Source organism: Ranitomeya imitator, chromosome 1 (genome assembly GCF_032444005.1).
Source record: "Ranitomeya imitator isolate aRanImi1 chromosome 1, aRanImi1.pri, whole genome shotgun sequence".
Lineage (NCBI taxonomy): Eukaryota > Metazoa > Chordata > Amphibia > Anura > Dendrobatidae > Ranitomeya > Ranitomeya imitator.
Genome location: NC_091282.1, coordinates 945,755,715 through 945,772,915, shown reverse-complemented (window position 1 = coordinate 945,772,915; position 17,201 = coordinate 945,755,715). Strand labels below are relative to the sequence as shown.

The 17,201-nt window shown below is 41.8% G+C and overlaps 1 protein-coding gene across 1 annotated transcript in view; it reads left to right on the top strand.

Moving 5' to 3' along the window:
• The window catches only part of SLC39A8 (solute carrier family 39 member 8), a 135,769-nt gene that overhangs the window by 43,740 nt on the left and 74,828 nt on the right, over positions 1 to 17,201 (top strand). Inside the window, exons 3-5 of the mRNA XM_069743646.1 lie at positions 12,080 to 12,249; positions 13,484 to 13,606; positions 13,697 to 13,861. Of these exons, the coding sequence (XP_069599747.1) occupies positions 12,080 to 12,249; positions 13,484 to 13,606; positions 13,697 to 13,861 (458 nt within the window). The remainder of the gene's footprint in view (positions 1 to 12,079; positions 12,250 to 13,483; positions 13,607 to 13,696; positions 13,862 to 17,201) is intronic.

Here is a 17,201-nt window from a genome sequence, read left to right as displayed (position 1 = left end):
AGGCGGGAGTAGACCAGGCGCTCCAAGAGTTTAGAGATGAAGGGGAGATTGGAGACCGGTCTGTAGTTATTTGTGCAGGATGGGTCGAGGGTGGGTTTCTTTAGTAATGGAGTAATGATAGAGTGTTTGAAGGAGGAGGGGAAAATGCCAGAGGAGAGGGAGAGATTAAAGATTGTAGTTTTGTGAGTTGTGACGACTGGAGAGAGAGACTGGAGGAGGTGTGAGGGAATGGGGTCGGTGGTGCATGTAGTCGGACGAGGAGAAGAAGAGAGGAGCTTGGAGACATCTTCTTCTGTAATGGGATCGAATGTGGAGAGTGAGCCAGGGGAGATGCAGGGACAGATGGGAGTCACTGCACTTGGTGCCTGGGAGTGGATTTCATGACGGATATTATCTATTTTCTCTATAAAGTGGTAGGCCAGATCATCAGCACAAATGTCTGTGATAGGGGCTTGTGCTTTTGGCCTGAGGAGGGAGTGAAAGGTGTCAAAAAGTTTCTTGGGGTTGTTGGATAGTGAGGAGATCAGAGTGGTGAAGTAGGTCTGTTTGGCGAGGTAAAGGGCAGAGTTATAGGTCCTTAACATAAATTTGAAGTGTATGAAGTCTTCTGGTGTGCGTGTTTTCCCCCATAAGCGTTCAGCACACCTAGAGCATCGCTGGAGAAATTGGGTTTGCGATGTGAGCCAGGGCTGTTTCACTCTGTGTTTGGAGGTTCTGAGGGGAGCTATTTGGTCAAAGGCGCTTCTAAGAGTTTCATTGAAGTGATGTACAGCCAGATCAGGAGAGGAAAAAGAAGAGATTGGGGACAATGATGAGTGTAGTGAGTCTGAAAGTGCATGAGGATTAATAGCATGTAGATTTCTGAATGTGTGGTAGGTAGGAGAGTGCTGGGGTGGGCGAGGAATTGTGAGTGTGAAGGATAGAATGTTGTGGTCAGAGAGGGGAAGCGGTGAGTTATCTAGGTAGGAGATTGAACAGAGCCGGAAAAAGACTAGGTCCAGGGTGTTACCATCTTTGTGTGTTTCAGAGGTTGAGAGCAGTGAGAGGCCTAGAGAAATGTTTAGTGATAGAAGCCGGGATGCAGATGTGGAAGTGGGGCTGTTAATGGGGGTGTTGATGTCTCCCAGGATATGGGTTGGTAGTTCTGAGGACATGAAGCATGGCAGAGAAATGGTCCAGGAAGTGGGTGGGTGAGCCTGGAGACCAGTATATGACCGCTACTCTGAGGGAGAGGGGACGAAAGAGCCTGATGGTGTGGACCTCAAAAGAAGGGAATGAGAGTGATGGAGCTGGAGGGATAACCTGGAAAGTGCATTGTGGGGACATGAGTAGGCTGACTCCACCACCATGTCTGTTTGTGGGTCTCGGGGAATGTGAGAATTGTAAGCCACCATGGGAAATGTCAGCAGGAGAGACAGTGTCAGAATCCTGAATCCAGGTTTCCCTGAGGGCCAACAGATTAAGAGAGTTCTTCAGACAGTAATTGTGTAGGAAAGGAAGCTTGTTACATACCGACCGTGGATTCCAAATGGCACAATTAAAAGAAGAAGATGAAGGAGTGCAATTAATATTAGTAAGATTATTAAGGTTTTGATGTGAGGTAGGGTAGGGGTTGAGGTTGGTGGATGGTGGACCAGGGTTGGGGGAGGTGTTCCCTGAAATCAGTAGGAGTAGGAAAATAAAAAGCAAGTAGTTTTTGGAATTGTATGAAGTTTTTTTGTGCAGTGTGTTTGGGCAAGATGGGCTGAGGTTTTTCAGGAAGATGAGAAGTGCATGGGAGCTGTACATGGGAGAGGGAAGTATAGAGGGGCTGATGTATATGATTTGTGATGGGAGGGGGATTGGGCGGTGAATGTGGATTGCAAGGGAACATAGGAGGATAGGAATAAAGCACATGGATAGAAGGGAGACCAGAGCGTGGGTTACCTGACTCCTGTCCTGACTAACTGCCATGGAATAACTGCTGTATCACGACGCTTAGTTTCTGGGATGCTTGCATGCACCCTCACATGCGTGCACCCCTAAGAATGTTTCTAAATTTAGAGATGGATTGTGGGAACTAGTTGGGGATAATTTGGCAGCTGGGGCCAGCACACTAGGGTTTTTTTTAAGATGATCAAAGACATTCAGCCTGGCAACATCTATTTTAACACCTTCCACCAGATAAGGCTGGTTTCACATTTGCGGTTGTGTCCTCAGCGTTTCTTCCGCAATTATCCGCATGCGTTGTGTATACCTGTATTTAACATTAGGGACGCATGTGTCTGTGATCGGTTGCGTTTTGCCGCATTTGACGACGCATGTGTCATTTCGTCGTATGCGGTTTGGCACGGAAAACGCAACATGTAGTAATTTTAGAGGCGTCAATTTGCCACCTAGAAACATATGCGGTTGTTAGCGGAAGGAATGTGGCACAAAAACGCATTACGGTCTATGTGAACGCATGTGGCCGCAAGCACATGCGTTTGCTTGCGTTTCTGAACGCATGCGTTGCACCACAGGAAAATATGTCTAGACACTGATTAGCCACCCCCCACATACAAAGTGATAAAGGGAGGGAGTGGACATTTGCAGGTCACTACTCAGCAGACAGAGAAGCTTTCCAGACGCAGCAGAGCAGACATAAGTAGGAATCTACACTCTGAACAATGTGAGTATATCCTAGCCAATGTATTTATTTTCTATTTTCTGTCTCTATATGTCCTAATTTCTGCCATTTCTTTCTTTCTGCATGCATCAGAATGTCATCTTCTGAGGAGGAGGAGCAAAGGCCTGGGCCTGCACAAGTCAAACATGTCAGTGAAGTGAGTACTCACCTCCTTAGATTGGTAAGTATTCACTGTCACATCTACACATATGACAATTCCCCCCCCCCTTTTTTTAGAGCACTTCTTCCACTGCGGCAGAGGCTGAGCAGGAGCAGCGGGTTCACGGTCGGATGAAAAGGCGGCAGCGTATACGTATATGTGGCTGACTGTTTATTGTATCCTCACTTTACTATTCTTGAATCTTCATTTCTTTACTTTCCTCTTTCTTTACATTTATCTTCTTGACTCATTTTTTTTCTTGACTTTCAATATTCATGCCATTTCTCTGCCTCTGTTTTCTTTCTTTTCCCTATGTTAATGTCTCCAATATTAATGTCTTTATTTATTTTTTAGGTTCCAGAACGGGATGAGGACCATATTGAAAATGACCTCCTTATCTCCCTGGTCCATGAGCGAGTCCCGTTGTGGGACACCCGGGTTCCGCAGCACTCGGACAACGTGACGATCCGGCGGCTATGGAATGAGGTGGCCAAAGCGATGTGGGATGGCTGGGACAACACCCTGACTCGGGTCCGAAATGCATTTTGTAAGTATTGCAATGCAGTGTGATGCAGCAGAGACCTCTCAGGAGTTTCTCTCATCACACACAGTTGTGTGAGCACGGCCAAATGTCCATTGTCTAACCATTATTTGTTGCTTTTTTCAACAGTGCTCAAAGTCAAAACACGTTGGCGTTCGATGAAGAACCGCTTCAACAAGGACCTTCGTCAAGAGAGTCGTGTTCCTAGTGGTTCTGGAGCAAGGATCCGAAAATATAAATACCACCGCATTCTGGCATTTTTGAAACCATTGCTTGCCCAGAGAATGTAAGTATTTTTTTTCGGTGTATTAGGTTGTGTTGTATTGAAGAAGAAATGAGGAATCCAGCTCAACGAGGTAGTGAAAAAAACTTCTTTCTTTATTCACTTGAAAATATATTCAGTGGAGGATAAAAACATCAGCAATTACAAAGGATAAAAAGCGATATCAACGCGTTTCTGGTGACCAATCACCCTTAATCATGATAAACTGAATATATTTTCATGTGAATAAAGAAAGAAGGTTTTTTCACTACCTCGTTGAGCTGGATTCCTCATTTCTTCTTTGATTTTCTATGCCCTGACACAGCGGTTCCGTGCTGCGAGTCTCCAAGGATGTCGATCATGGTGAGCTGGACTTTGTTCTGTGTTGTATTGCCATGATCTGTATGTTTCTATTCCACAGGAGTTGGCATTTGGAAATGTTTGGTATTAAATTTTTTTTTCTTTTTTCACAGCATATGGAACAGCACTCTTGACCCTGGTTCTGGAGCGGTCCTTCATCAGACAGCCACGGACCCATCCAAGCCATCCAGCAGCGCTGCAACAAGTGGGCCTGCCACACTAACGAGACCAGGAAGCTGGTCCATCAGGTATTCCCCTTTCCCAGTCCTCTGCCTCTGCCCCTTTTTTGGGGGGCTTTTACCGGCAGCAGCAGAGGGCCTCAGACAGGTCACTCATACCCAAGTTTTTGCACTTGAGCTCGGTTTTTCACGATGGACTCAAGGCCATTGGTCGCCACCTGGTTACTGCCATTAACCATATGAATACACGTACCCAGGAGGTCACCAAAAGCCTTGACCAAGTAAAAGCCGACCTCCAGAAGCCAGCACATCATTTTTTTAATCAAATTGAACAGGGCATGTCGGAACACCTTACTCCTAATCTCCAGCTTAGTATCATGCAGGCCTGCAATGCTGCTTATGTGCAGGCTATGCAGCAGAGTCTGTATTTTCAGCAGACAGTGGTGGCATATCCACCTGTGCCTACACTGTCATGCTTGACCTCAATGCCGACCGCTGCTGCATACCACTGCACGGCCACCTCCATTCCAAGCACTGCCGAACACCACTACAGCACCACCACCATGCCGAGTGCTGTTGGACAGCCCACCACCACCACCATGACAACTGCTGCTCCTGCTTGGACCTCCTCCACTGCCACCACCATGCAGCAGCAGCAACAGCAGCAGCCGGACCCTGGCATGGCCTTCCCCACCACCACAACCATGCAGCAGCACCGGCACATGGACCCTGGAATGGCCTTCCCCATCACCACAGCCAAACAGTAGCAGCAGCACACGGACCCTGACAGGTCGCCCACCATGGCCAGGCCGCTAGAAATGAGCCCAATGTGGCTCCCTGTTCCGCAGCGCTGATCCCAAAAAGGGAAAGGCAAAAAGAAACAGAAGACTGTGGCTGTCCCTCCCCCCTCACCTCCCAATGTGTCTGTAATGTCTGGTTTGTCTCACCCTTCCAGTGTGTCTCTGCCCTCTCATTCGTTGAGCCCCATCCCCGAACTGCCAGACCCCAGTAATTTAATTGCCCCTTCTCCTGCCACCCCTGCATCGTCCACAGTGAGTCAAGCTTCACAGCTACATACCCCCTGGCACTCTACCCCAAGCAGGCGCAGTTAATTTTTTTTTTTGGTGTAAAAATAAATAATAATGTTTTTTGCCCCCAAAAATGTTTGGTTAATTGTGTATTTCGCCGCCGGCAACACACACCGTGCGTCAAATAAAACACTGCGCCGCACACTTTATTTTTTTGCCACCTCATAGCTCCAGTAGTTAGTACAAACAAAGTACAACACTGCAGCTTTGTGTTTGGTATAGAGATATGAGGTGGCCCAAAAAATTTATACTTGCATTTTCTCCAAAATCTCTTCCTTCTGCTTACTCTGTGACTAGTGTTGCAGACTAAAGAGAAAATGGCGGCAAAACAAAGCAGAACTATACTCAACAGGTTATGTGTCCAAAACTCATTAGTTAGGACACCTGACCTGGTGAGTAGAGAACTGCCTTGTATAACCTCCATTTTCTCATCTGTGTACATCATCTATTTCACACAAAGTGAAGGGACGATGGAGGTCATACAAGACATATCTATACTCACTTGGACATGTGTCAGAAATAGTGAATTCATGAGGCCGTTATATGTGCATCATGAATTCATTATTTCTTACACCTGACTTGATGAGTATAGATCTGTTTTGTATTAAACGGCCATCGCCTCTTCAGTCTGTGTCCAATAAATACTGCAGAACAGAATCAGGACGCAATGACGTCAAAAACCTTACCACTAACAATCTAAGTGGTTTGTAGAGGAAATACATAGGAGACACGGCCAAGATAACAAAACACGTAGTTTATTAACAACAAATATTAGTAACATTTAAAACATAACTGGTACAGACCCAAGCCCTACAGGACATTTTACACAATATTGTCCTGCCATGCCACACGTCCAATATCAGAATAAAAAAAGGCAGCAAATTGGTTCCGCATGTGGCCAACTTCAGCAGTTAACCGCAACGGGTGATGCTGGTAATCTGGCAATGGGTTTGCAGCTGGTTCATCCAGTTCAATTTTGGGTCGCTCCTTAGCCATTATGTAATTGTGGAGAACCACACAGGCTTTGACCACCTCATCGACTGTCTCCATTTTTACATTAATGGCTGTTGCAAGAATGCGCCATTTTGAGACTAGAATCCCAAAGGTACACTCTACTATTCTTCGGGCCCTGGTCAGTCTGTATTTAAAGATCCTTTCAGTGTGGTTCAAGTCCTGACTGGAATATGGCTTCAGTAGGTTTTCACACATCTGAAAGGCCTCATCCCCAACCATAACAAATGGCATCGGTGGGCCTTCAGTGTTGGGGAGAGGTCATGGCGGTGGAAAATTAAATTTTTGCCATACACACGGCGGCCCATATCCGAGTTCTTGAAAGTCAGGGAATCGTTGCCACGGCCAAAAGCTCCAATGTCCATGGTGAGGAAGCGACAGTCCGCATTTGCTATTGCCATGAGCATAACAGAAAAATATTTTTTGCAGTTGAAGTTCTCCAATCCTGTTCTGGCTGGTTTGATAATGCGTATGTGCTTTTCATCCACCGCACCCAAACATTTGGGGAAATCACACACACTCCAGAATTTCTCTGCAATTCCCATCCACATGTCCTCGGTGGGTAGGGGTATTAATTCATCCCGGAGAACGTTCCACACAGCCCGGCAGGTGCCCGCAACTATTCTGGACAGGGTGGAAATTCCAATCCGGTATTGGAAGTGGAGGGATGATAAGCTCTCTCCGGTTGCCAGTCATCTGTAATAAAATAAATAAAAAATAAATTACAATCAATTCTATTTATGGTGTTGTTCTGCTAAAGACATAAAGGAAAATACAAAGAATACATGTCAGACCAACAATAATTATGACTGCCTTTTGTTTTGAATTATTGCGTATCTTAATGTAACCAGCCAACGTTCCTCTGCTGGAATCGCTCTACGGAGCTGGGTGTCCTGTCTTCGGATAGCTCCTTGGACACGACCAAACAAATCACAAAAAGAGTCTTGCGACATTCGGGTATATTCCGAGAATTTGTCCGGGTTGGCATTAAGCTCGCCATATAGCATGTGATAGGCTCCACGGCTCTCACGGAGTTCGATAATCGGGTGTCGCCAAAAACACCTACGACGTGTCCTTCTCCATCTTTTGCGACTTCTGTGTTGTTCCCAAGGAAACACACAAGCAAGAAACAGCTTGATGCTTAAATACAGGTTGAAATAAAAGGTCTCCATGCGAAGATCCATCATGACTAGTGTTGAGCATTCCGATACCGCAAGTATCGGGTATCGGCCGATACTTGCGGTATCGGAATTCCGATACCGAGATCCGATACTTTTGTGGTATCGGGTATCGGTATCGGATCCATAGGAATGTGTAAAATAAAGAATTAAAATAAAAAATATTGATATATTCACCTCTCCGGCGGCCCATGGACATCACGCTGGTAAGCGGCAGGCTTCTTTGTTTAAAATGCGCGCGTTTAGGACCTGCGAATGACGTCCCGGCTTCTGATTGGTCGCGTGCCGCCCATGTGACCGCCACGCGACCAATCAGAAGCCGCGACGTCATTCTCATTCACTAAACTCCTAATTCTAGGAATTTAGGACCTGCGAATGACATCCCGGCTTCTGATTGGTCGCGTGGCGGTCACATGGGCGGCACGCGACCAATCAGAAGCCGGGACGTCATTCGCAGGTCCTAAACGCGCGCATTTTAAACAAAGAAGCCTGCCGCTTACCAGCGTGATGTCCAGGGGTCGCCGGAGAGGTGAATATATCAATATTTTTTTATTTTAATTCTTTATTTTACACATTAATATGGATCCCAAGGCCTGAAGGAGAGTTTCCTCTCCTTCAGACCCTGGGAACCATCAGGATACCTTCCGATACTTGGTGTCCCATTGACTTGTATTGGTATCGGATATCGGTATCGGCGGTATCGGATATCGGTATCGGCGATATCCGATATTTTTCGGGTATCGGCCGATACTATCCGATACCGATGCTTTCAAGTATCGGACGGTATCGCTCAACACTAATCATGACACAGGATACAGTAGCACACTGTTAAGATTTCAGCAGTCCTAGGGTCTATATATAGATATCCCATAATACACTCCAACTGTTGTCCCATTGGCAGTGTCTGTTTATCTATATTTTTCTCCTGTAATATTTTCCACCATGCGCACAAAAAACGCAAACGCATGAAAAAACGCATGGAAAAGAGTGAAAACGCGGCGTTTTATAAACCGCATGCGTTCCCGCATGCGTCTAAAAAACTCTGCGTTTGTATGTGTTTCAATGCGTTTTTTCCTGCACTTGCGGTTGTGGATTAAACGCTTCGGATTCGAACCCAAATGTGAAACTAGCCTAAGATCTACACTGATCCCAGTCATGGATATGCAACAGTGAGTATTAAGTACAATGCACCAAATGAATTATACCAATGAAGTAGCAGGCACATTAAAATATGTTTCTAGATAATAATAATAATCTTTATTTTTATATAGTGCTAACATATTCCGCAGCGCTTTACATTTTTGCACACATTATCATCACTGTCACCGATGGGGCTCACATTCTAAATTCCGTATCAGTATGTCTTTGGAATGTGGGAGGAAACCGGAGTGCCCGGAGGAAACCCACGCAAACACGGAAAGAACTCTTTGCAGATGTTGTCCTTGGTGGGGTTTGAACCCAGGACTCCAGCGCTGCAAGGCTGCTGTGCTAATCACTGTGCCACCGTGCCGCCCCGGTGGTAAAGCAGCAGATGACAGACAGCAGACAGCAAGCAGAGGTGGGAAGTTGTACCATTAGAGTCTATTGCAGGAGATCAGACAGCTAGCAGAGGTGGGAAGTTGTACCATTAGAGTCTATTGCAGGAGATCAGACAGCTAGCAGAGGTGGGAAGTTGTACCATTAGAGTCTATTGCAGGAGATCAGACAGCTAGCAGAGGTGGGAAGTTGTACTATTAGAGTCTATTGCAGGAGATCAGACAGCAATCACTTGATTCAATACAATCTTCATTCATTACATGCTATTCTTCTATCATGTCCATCACTGCTTATGTGGAGTGCAGTAATAAAGATTATTTAGCTTTCAGCTGCTGTGCTCTGCATAGGCAGTAACTGAGGTGACAAAGGGCACTTCAGTATATTGAGCTTTGTCTCTTTGTTTGCTGCCTATGTAGAGTGCAGTAGGCATTGGTAAATTCATCTTACCTGTTGCAATCGTGAGCAGCTTGAGGAAGACCCTCACTGTGTGCTTGCAGGTGGCGATCACTTCACAAGTGTTTAGTGGTGTGGGGAAGAGCCAGGGATGATATTTTGCGCCCCCATAGACTGTGGCACCTGGGACAACTGTCCTCCTGGCACAAGTGACACTACGCAAGTGGTACCCAGCTACAAGGCCTACATATACCATACCTTTATGCCATATCGTATCAATATGCTGCAAGTGCACAAGATGGAAGAAGTCCTCTACTAGTACTTTAAGCTGTAGAAGGTTGCATATCTTATATGCTTTGCAAGCCTCCAAATGCAATCATAGGAGAATGATTTCCTGGTGCCATTTAATTCCAAAACGACCAATTTACTAACAAAGCAAACATACGTGCTGCATGTAAATGTTCAGACTCAATTTCCACTGATGTATCATTTATCATTCATTTATTTGGTAGATAATAAATGATAGCAGCTGATGTACCCTTTTAAACACTTTTCAATGTTCTGCTTTTGTTTCTCCCTACCCTTCATCCAACACTTTAATGTTATTTTGGCGTACATACAATTCGATTGCTTTTTATTGCATTTTTTGGGGAAGTTGTGGTGTCAAAAAATGAAAATTCTGGCATTTCTATTTTCATAGATCAGACTTTTACAAATGGGGCCATACTAAATCATTTTTTTTATTTCTTAATTTTTGAATAGAGAATAATGGAGTAACTTTTGATCATTTGCATGTTGTACTATTCTACAGTATTGCAGTATATATTAGAAATGACAATCCCTTATACAGTCTAACCTATATTGGGCATCGTGAAAATTCAAAGCTGACACCGACGGGGTCTTCAGTAGACCCACAGTTACGAAAGCAAGCCACCAGCCCTTTGTGATCTCATGGGAGTTTCAAGTGATCTCGCGATTTAAATGATCCTTTCAGAAATCAACAGCTGTCAATTATAAATATTCCCACATGAATCATTTTTATATTTTTAAACACTGTTACACAATTTTTCCAAAAGTGAAGGAGTAAAGGAATGGGATACTGATGGGATGGAGACATTGAGAGTCCATCAAATCCAACGGATCATAATTCCTATAGAGATGACTTTCTGTTGCACGAATGTCTGGAGATTTGCTGGAGATTTTTGAGGCATGATCTTAAATTCGGCACATCTTGCTTTACCCAATTGACTCTTTTTTTTGTGTGAAATTCTTGCGTTCATTGCATTTGAACAATACAAATTGTTTATGTGTAAGAGATCATGTACTCACTTACAGCTCTCGCTGTTACAGTGTATTGCGAAGGATAATTGGATTCATAAAAAATGTCTTAAAATCACAAAGTGCTAAGTACTTGTACTTGTAAGTACTTGTAAAGAGCCAACATGGAGCATATGTTTTATTGGACACACCATGTTTCTTCCTGACATGACAACTTCATGTGCCCAGAATACATGCTGAAAGGTTAACAATAACTCGAGACATAAAACATGATTCTGTAAAATGGTAGTGCCAAGTCAGCAGGACTCTACTGCGCCATAAAAAGTCTCCGAGATAAGGAAAGTTATCTGAAGAACCACATTGCATTTAATGGCTGGCTGAGGAAAAGTACAGACTGGGTTCAATATGAAACTGGTTGTATACGTAGCCAATCATGAAGCTGCGATGTATAGGGAATGCCATGACGTTACCGCATTTTCTTTTGAAAAATAAATTAATGAACCCTCGTTGGTACACTTCATGAATCATGACAACTCTAGTTTTCTAAAACTTCCATGATCTTTTGTGTGTAAAGCTAGGGTCACATTGCGTTAGGGCAGTCCGTTTAGCACATAGCGCTACGGACTGCACTAACGCAATGTGCCAAAAGGGATCGCATTAGCCGATCTGCGCTAGCACATCGCTAGCACACACCCAATGTGGGCGTGCGCAACGATGCGTTCGCCATAGACAGTAATGGCGGCGTTAACGGACTACGTTACACTGCGTTATGCCGCGGTGTAACGTAGTCCGTTAAACATACCGCCATAACGCAGTGTGACCCTAGCCTTAGGTAAAGAATAGACACAGCTAGTTAAATGGTAATGAGCTGAGTTCTAAGACATGTCTGGCTTCCTTTAATGTGTCAGAGGTCTCTCAGGTACAATTCTTTCTTGCAGGTGCAATAACTGGCATTTGCCAAGACAGGACCATTTAAACGTAGTGTGCCCATTCCTCTTTTTATGTATCTTTGAATTCCAGGAATTTGAAGTATCCGCTTTTCAGATAGAGTAGCACAGGATCTACACAAGTTGCTTTTTCTTTGCCGCTATGGCTACTTGTTTTCACTTAATATGACACGTCCATGTAGTCTGGTGTTTACTCCTGTTACAATGTTCCACTTCCCTTTTCTGTTACTAATACATTATTTGGATTAATCAGAATCCTTTTCATTTAAATCTTATAGGTGGAATGCAAAGTTAAGGTGTAGTAGCCTCTCAGATTATGCTAGTACAGTTTGCTCCAGATTTAGTTACAGCTCTCCTTCGTAAGGAAAAAACATTACTTCTACAATACCTTAGTATCCATACCCTTTAGTTGAGTCTTTGTAACAGTTTATTCCATATTATAACAACTGATGATATCAGTGTAATATAATTGACATGTGGACTTTCTTTTCTTATGCAGTTTGGGGATTTGGCTTTCTCACAGTAACCATCATAAACTTGACATCACTGCTCGGACTGTTTATTAGCCCCTTGGTAAAGAAGCCTTATTTTCCGAAAATATTAACTTACTTTGTGGGATTGGCCATTGGAAGCTTGTTTTCTAATGCTATATTTCAGCTTATTCCAGAGGTAAGTGGCTCTTGTGCTTTAAAGTTAAACACTTTTTTGATAACAAAACTAATATAAAGGCAAAATGTATATATTTTTCATGATAATAAAATATAAAATTATACCATGAAATAATAAATACAATTTAAAGAATTAAATTAATATTCACAGGGATAATTTCCAAAGTCTTTCATAATGTATGGTTAAGTTATTAAAGAACTTTTATGGTTCAAAGAACAGGACTGTTTCTGTTACACATATAGCTCTACTTTTCCCTTATTTCCTTAAGTCATTTAAATTGGTGATTTTATTAAAGGGGTTTTTCGCAAGTTATTACATTTCTTTAATTAGCATGAAAATAAACACGTTTGCAAATGACTGACTTTTTCTATCTGCTATCACTCTCCTGCAATGGGGAGCTTTTATCTTCAGTAGCCTACAGCTTGTTTCCATGGCGCTTGGCCACCAAATCTTCTGAGGTTAACTCCTAACATCCCAGCCACCTCTCTCCAACCCATTGAGTTCTATGCAGTAGTTAGCTGTTCACCTCCTTCCCTCTCACCTACTGAATAGCTGTTATAAATTTTGCAAAATCACCTGCATGCAGCATTGTGTTCTCCTAGATCAGGTCTCCTAATCACGCTCACTCTTGGTGTCCTGAACTGTGTGCTTGTTCAAATGCCCTGTCATATCTATGTGTAAATATAATTATAACAGTGTAGACTTAAAAAAACATTGATAGCTGAATGTGTTACAGCAGAACTTGTGCTGAGCGTTTTAGTTCTACTAATACTACAGTTCTGCTACTCACCAGACCTAGAACTCAAGAAAGAGTACCCGCCCTGCCAGAAACCTGTAAGTAAAGATATTGTGAGGAGATGTTATAGCTCCAAGCTGCTCAAGAGACAACTTCAGAATATCCATTTAAGGCACCGCAGTATATACCACTTACTGTACATATTGGCAATGGAAAAGCAGTATTATTTATCTGAATATTTTCATCTCTTACCTATAGCCTGATTTGTGTGATCTTTCATCTCCTCCCTCCATGGAAATTGCAGATGTCATTGATATTTATTTGTTTTAATTGACATCTCATGTTTTAAACTTTGTACAAATAATACTGACAAGAAGTCATTGTAACATTTAGTAGAGGATGCCAAGGTAGACTGGACAGACTGTCTTTGTTTTAGTTTGAAAGCAACTCCAGGACAATAATAAGGCTGAGGCTAACACTTATTGTATCTTGTTGCAGGCATTTGGATTTGATCCTAAACGTGATAATTACATTGACAAAGCAGTGGCTGTTTTTGGAGGCTTCTACCTCCTAATGTTTGTTGAGAGAATACTGAAAATGGTTCTAAACATCTATGGAGAGGTAATATTATTGCTTTAGAGTATTTTTGTTCAGGCTGACTTGAATCCATCACTTCAACTTGTACAACTTGTATTGTTTTTTTTCTTTTAGGGTGTCCACACCCATTTACAAATTGACCATCCTCCTCACCAGGAAATGAACAAAAATCAACAAAAGGGCAAAAATACAAATGGAGCCACCATGTTTGTAAATTCTGATATAACAGAAGTAAATGGTACTGTCAACCTGGATCAAGTCAGCGTGGTTTCCTCAAAAGTATGATACATTCTCTTTAATACTATTAATTTATGCTTGCTGCATTTGGTGAGGTGGGGCTATAGAGTATTGAAAGTGGAGAAATTTTTTTTTCTACCGTTTTAACCCCTTTAGCCTGTTTTCACCTTAAGGACAAGGCCAAATTGTGCAATTCTCATCAGTGTTATTTTATGAGGTAATAACTCTGGAGCGCTTCATCGGATCCCACTGATCCTGAAACAGTTTTTTGTGACATATTGCACTACATGATAGTGGTATAATTTCTTCAATATGACTTGTGTTTACTTGTGAAAAAAAAATTTGGCAAAAAATTAGAAAATTTTGCAATTTTAAAACTTTTAATTTTCATGTCCTTAAATCATAGAGTTAGGTAACACAAAATACTTAAAAAATAACATTCACCACATGTCTACTTTATATCAGCACAATTTTTGAAACATCATATTTGTGTTAGGAAATTATAAGGGTTAAAAGTTGACCAACAAGTTCTCATTTTTCCAACAAAATGTAAAAAATCATTTTCTTGGGGACCACATCACATTTGAAATGTCTTTGAGGGGTCTATATGACAGAAAATATCCAAAAGTGACAACATTCCAAAAACTGCACCCCTCAAGGTGTTCAAAACCATATTCAAGAAGTTTATTAACCCTTCAGGAAAAAATTGAATATTTAACTTTTTTTCACAAAAAATTTACTTTAGACTCATTTTTTTTTTAATTTTTACTGGGGTAACCAAACATAATGGACACCAAAATTTGTTGTGCATTTTTTTCTGAGCATTGCATATGTGGGGGAAAACTACTGTTTGGGCACACGGGCAGGGCTTGGAAGGGAAGGATTGCCATTTGAGTTTTTATATGTAAAATTTGCTGGAATAATTAGTGGCCGCTATGTTGCATTTGGAGAGCCCTCAATGTGCTTAAACAGTGGAAACTGCCCATAAGCTACACCATTTTGGAAACCAGACCCCTCAGGGAACTTACCTAGATGTGTGGTGAACACCTTAAACCCAAAGGTGCTTTACAGAAGTCTATCACATAACGCCATGAAAATAAAATCACATTTTTCCCACAAAAATATTTTTCAGCCCAAAATTTAGCATTTTCAAAAGGGTAGCAGGAGAAATTGCACCATACAATTTGTTGTGCAATTTCTCATAAGTACAATGATGTGGGGGAAAAATACTGTTTCAGCGCACAGCAGGGCTCAGAAGGGAAGGAGTGCCATTTGACCTTTTGAATGTAAAATTTGCTGGAATAATTTGCGAACTCCATGTCACATTTGGAGAGCCACTGAAGTCCCTAAACAGTGGAAACTGCCCACAAGTGACCACATTTTGAAACCAAGACCCCTCAGGGAACTTATCTAGATGCATCTTGAACTCCAAGGTGCTTCACAGACTTCTATAAAGTAGAGCGGTAAAAATAAAAAAATCTAATTTTTCCCATAAAATGTTCCTCTAGCCCCAACATTTTTATTTTCTTAAGGGTAACAGTAGAAAATGGAATGCAAAACTTGCTGTGCAATGTCTCCTGAGTACACTGAAATTCCATATGTGAGGGGGTAATACTGTTTGGGCGCACTCCAAGGCTCAGAAAAGAAATAGTGATGTTTTGGAATGCGGACTTTGATTAAATGGTCAGCAGGTGTCATGTCACGTTTGGAGAGCCCCTGATGTGCCTAAACACTGGAAAATAGATACCAAATTGATATCTTTTTTGTGTTTTGGCACTTTTGCGCAACTATTTTATTGAAAAAATAATTATTTTTGCATTGCTTGACTCCGAGAGCTATAACTTTTTTATATTTCAGCTGATAGAGCTGAGTTTTGGCTTGTTTTTTTGTCTGACAAAATTATGTTTTCAGAGATACAATTTTTATTTATATTTATCTTTTTGATCGCGTTTCATTCCTCCACTTTTTGCCCGACGGTATGAAGAAAAAGCTTAACCTATTGCCTTTTTTTATTTCTTTTTTTTTATCATTTTCAAAATTTGCAATTTCTCCTGAGTACTCCAAAATTCCATATGTGAAGGGGTAATACTTTTTGGGCGCACTCCAAGGCTCAGAAAAGAAATAGTGATGATTTGAAATGCAGACTTTGATGAAATGGTCTGCCGGTGTCATGTCACGTTTAGAGAGCCCCTGATGTGCCTAAACAGTGGAAAACCCTCACATGTGACCCCATTTTGGAAACTAGACCCCTCAAGGAATTTATCTAGATGTGTATTGAACACCTTGAACCCACAAGTGCTTCACAGAATTTTACAACGTTAATCTGTGAAAATGAAAAAAAAATATATTTCCCACAAAAATGTTGTTTTAGCCAAAACATTTTTCATTTTCACAAGGATAGCAGGAGAAAATGATCCCCAAAATTTGTTGTGCAATTTCTCCCGAATATGTCAATATGTCATATGTGGTCGAAAACGACTTTGTAGGCACAGTGCAAAGCTGAGAAGGGAAGAAGCTCCATATTGGAGTTCAGATTTAACTGCACTGGATTGAGATTGCCATGTCACATTGGCAGAACCCCTGAGGTGCCAGAACAGCGGAATCCCCCTATAAGAGAAAACATTTTACAAATTACACCTCTCATTGAATTCATCTAGGGGTGCAGTGATCATATTGACACAAGACGGGTCACAGAATTTTATACAATTGGGCAGTGAAGAAAAAATGATTACATTTTTACCACCAAAATTTTGTTTTAGCCTAAGATTTTACATTTCACACTGTGAAATGGCTAAAAATGGCACCAAAATTTGGACCATAATTTCTGCTGAATGTAGAAATACTTGGCTGTATACAGTATGTATGTATGGTTAGCCATATGGCGAGACTCGGAGGGACGGAGCGCTATTTGCCTCTTGGAGTGCAGATTTTCTAGTGTAGTTGGAGAACACCATATGCAGAGCACCTTCAGTAAATAATGGAAAACCAGAATCCCCCTTCAAGTGACCTTATTTTGGAAATTATACCCCTTTGGGAATTTACCTACAGATGTAGTGATGATTTTGACTCCATGAATGTTTTCCAGCTGAGTTTTGGCTTGTTTTTTGTGAGACAAAACAATATTTTCAGAGATACAATTTTTATTTAGATTTATCTTTTCGATTGCGTTTCATTCCACTTTTTGCTCGACGGTATGAAGAAAAAGCTTAACCTATTGCCTTTTCTATTTCTTTTTTTATGGTGTTCACTGAAGGGGTAAAACGGTGGGACATTATTATAGGTCAGGTCGGTCGATATTTGGATATGTGTACTTTTTTTCATAAAAATATTTATTTACAGGTACTATATATATATATATATATATATATATATATATATACAG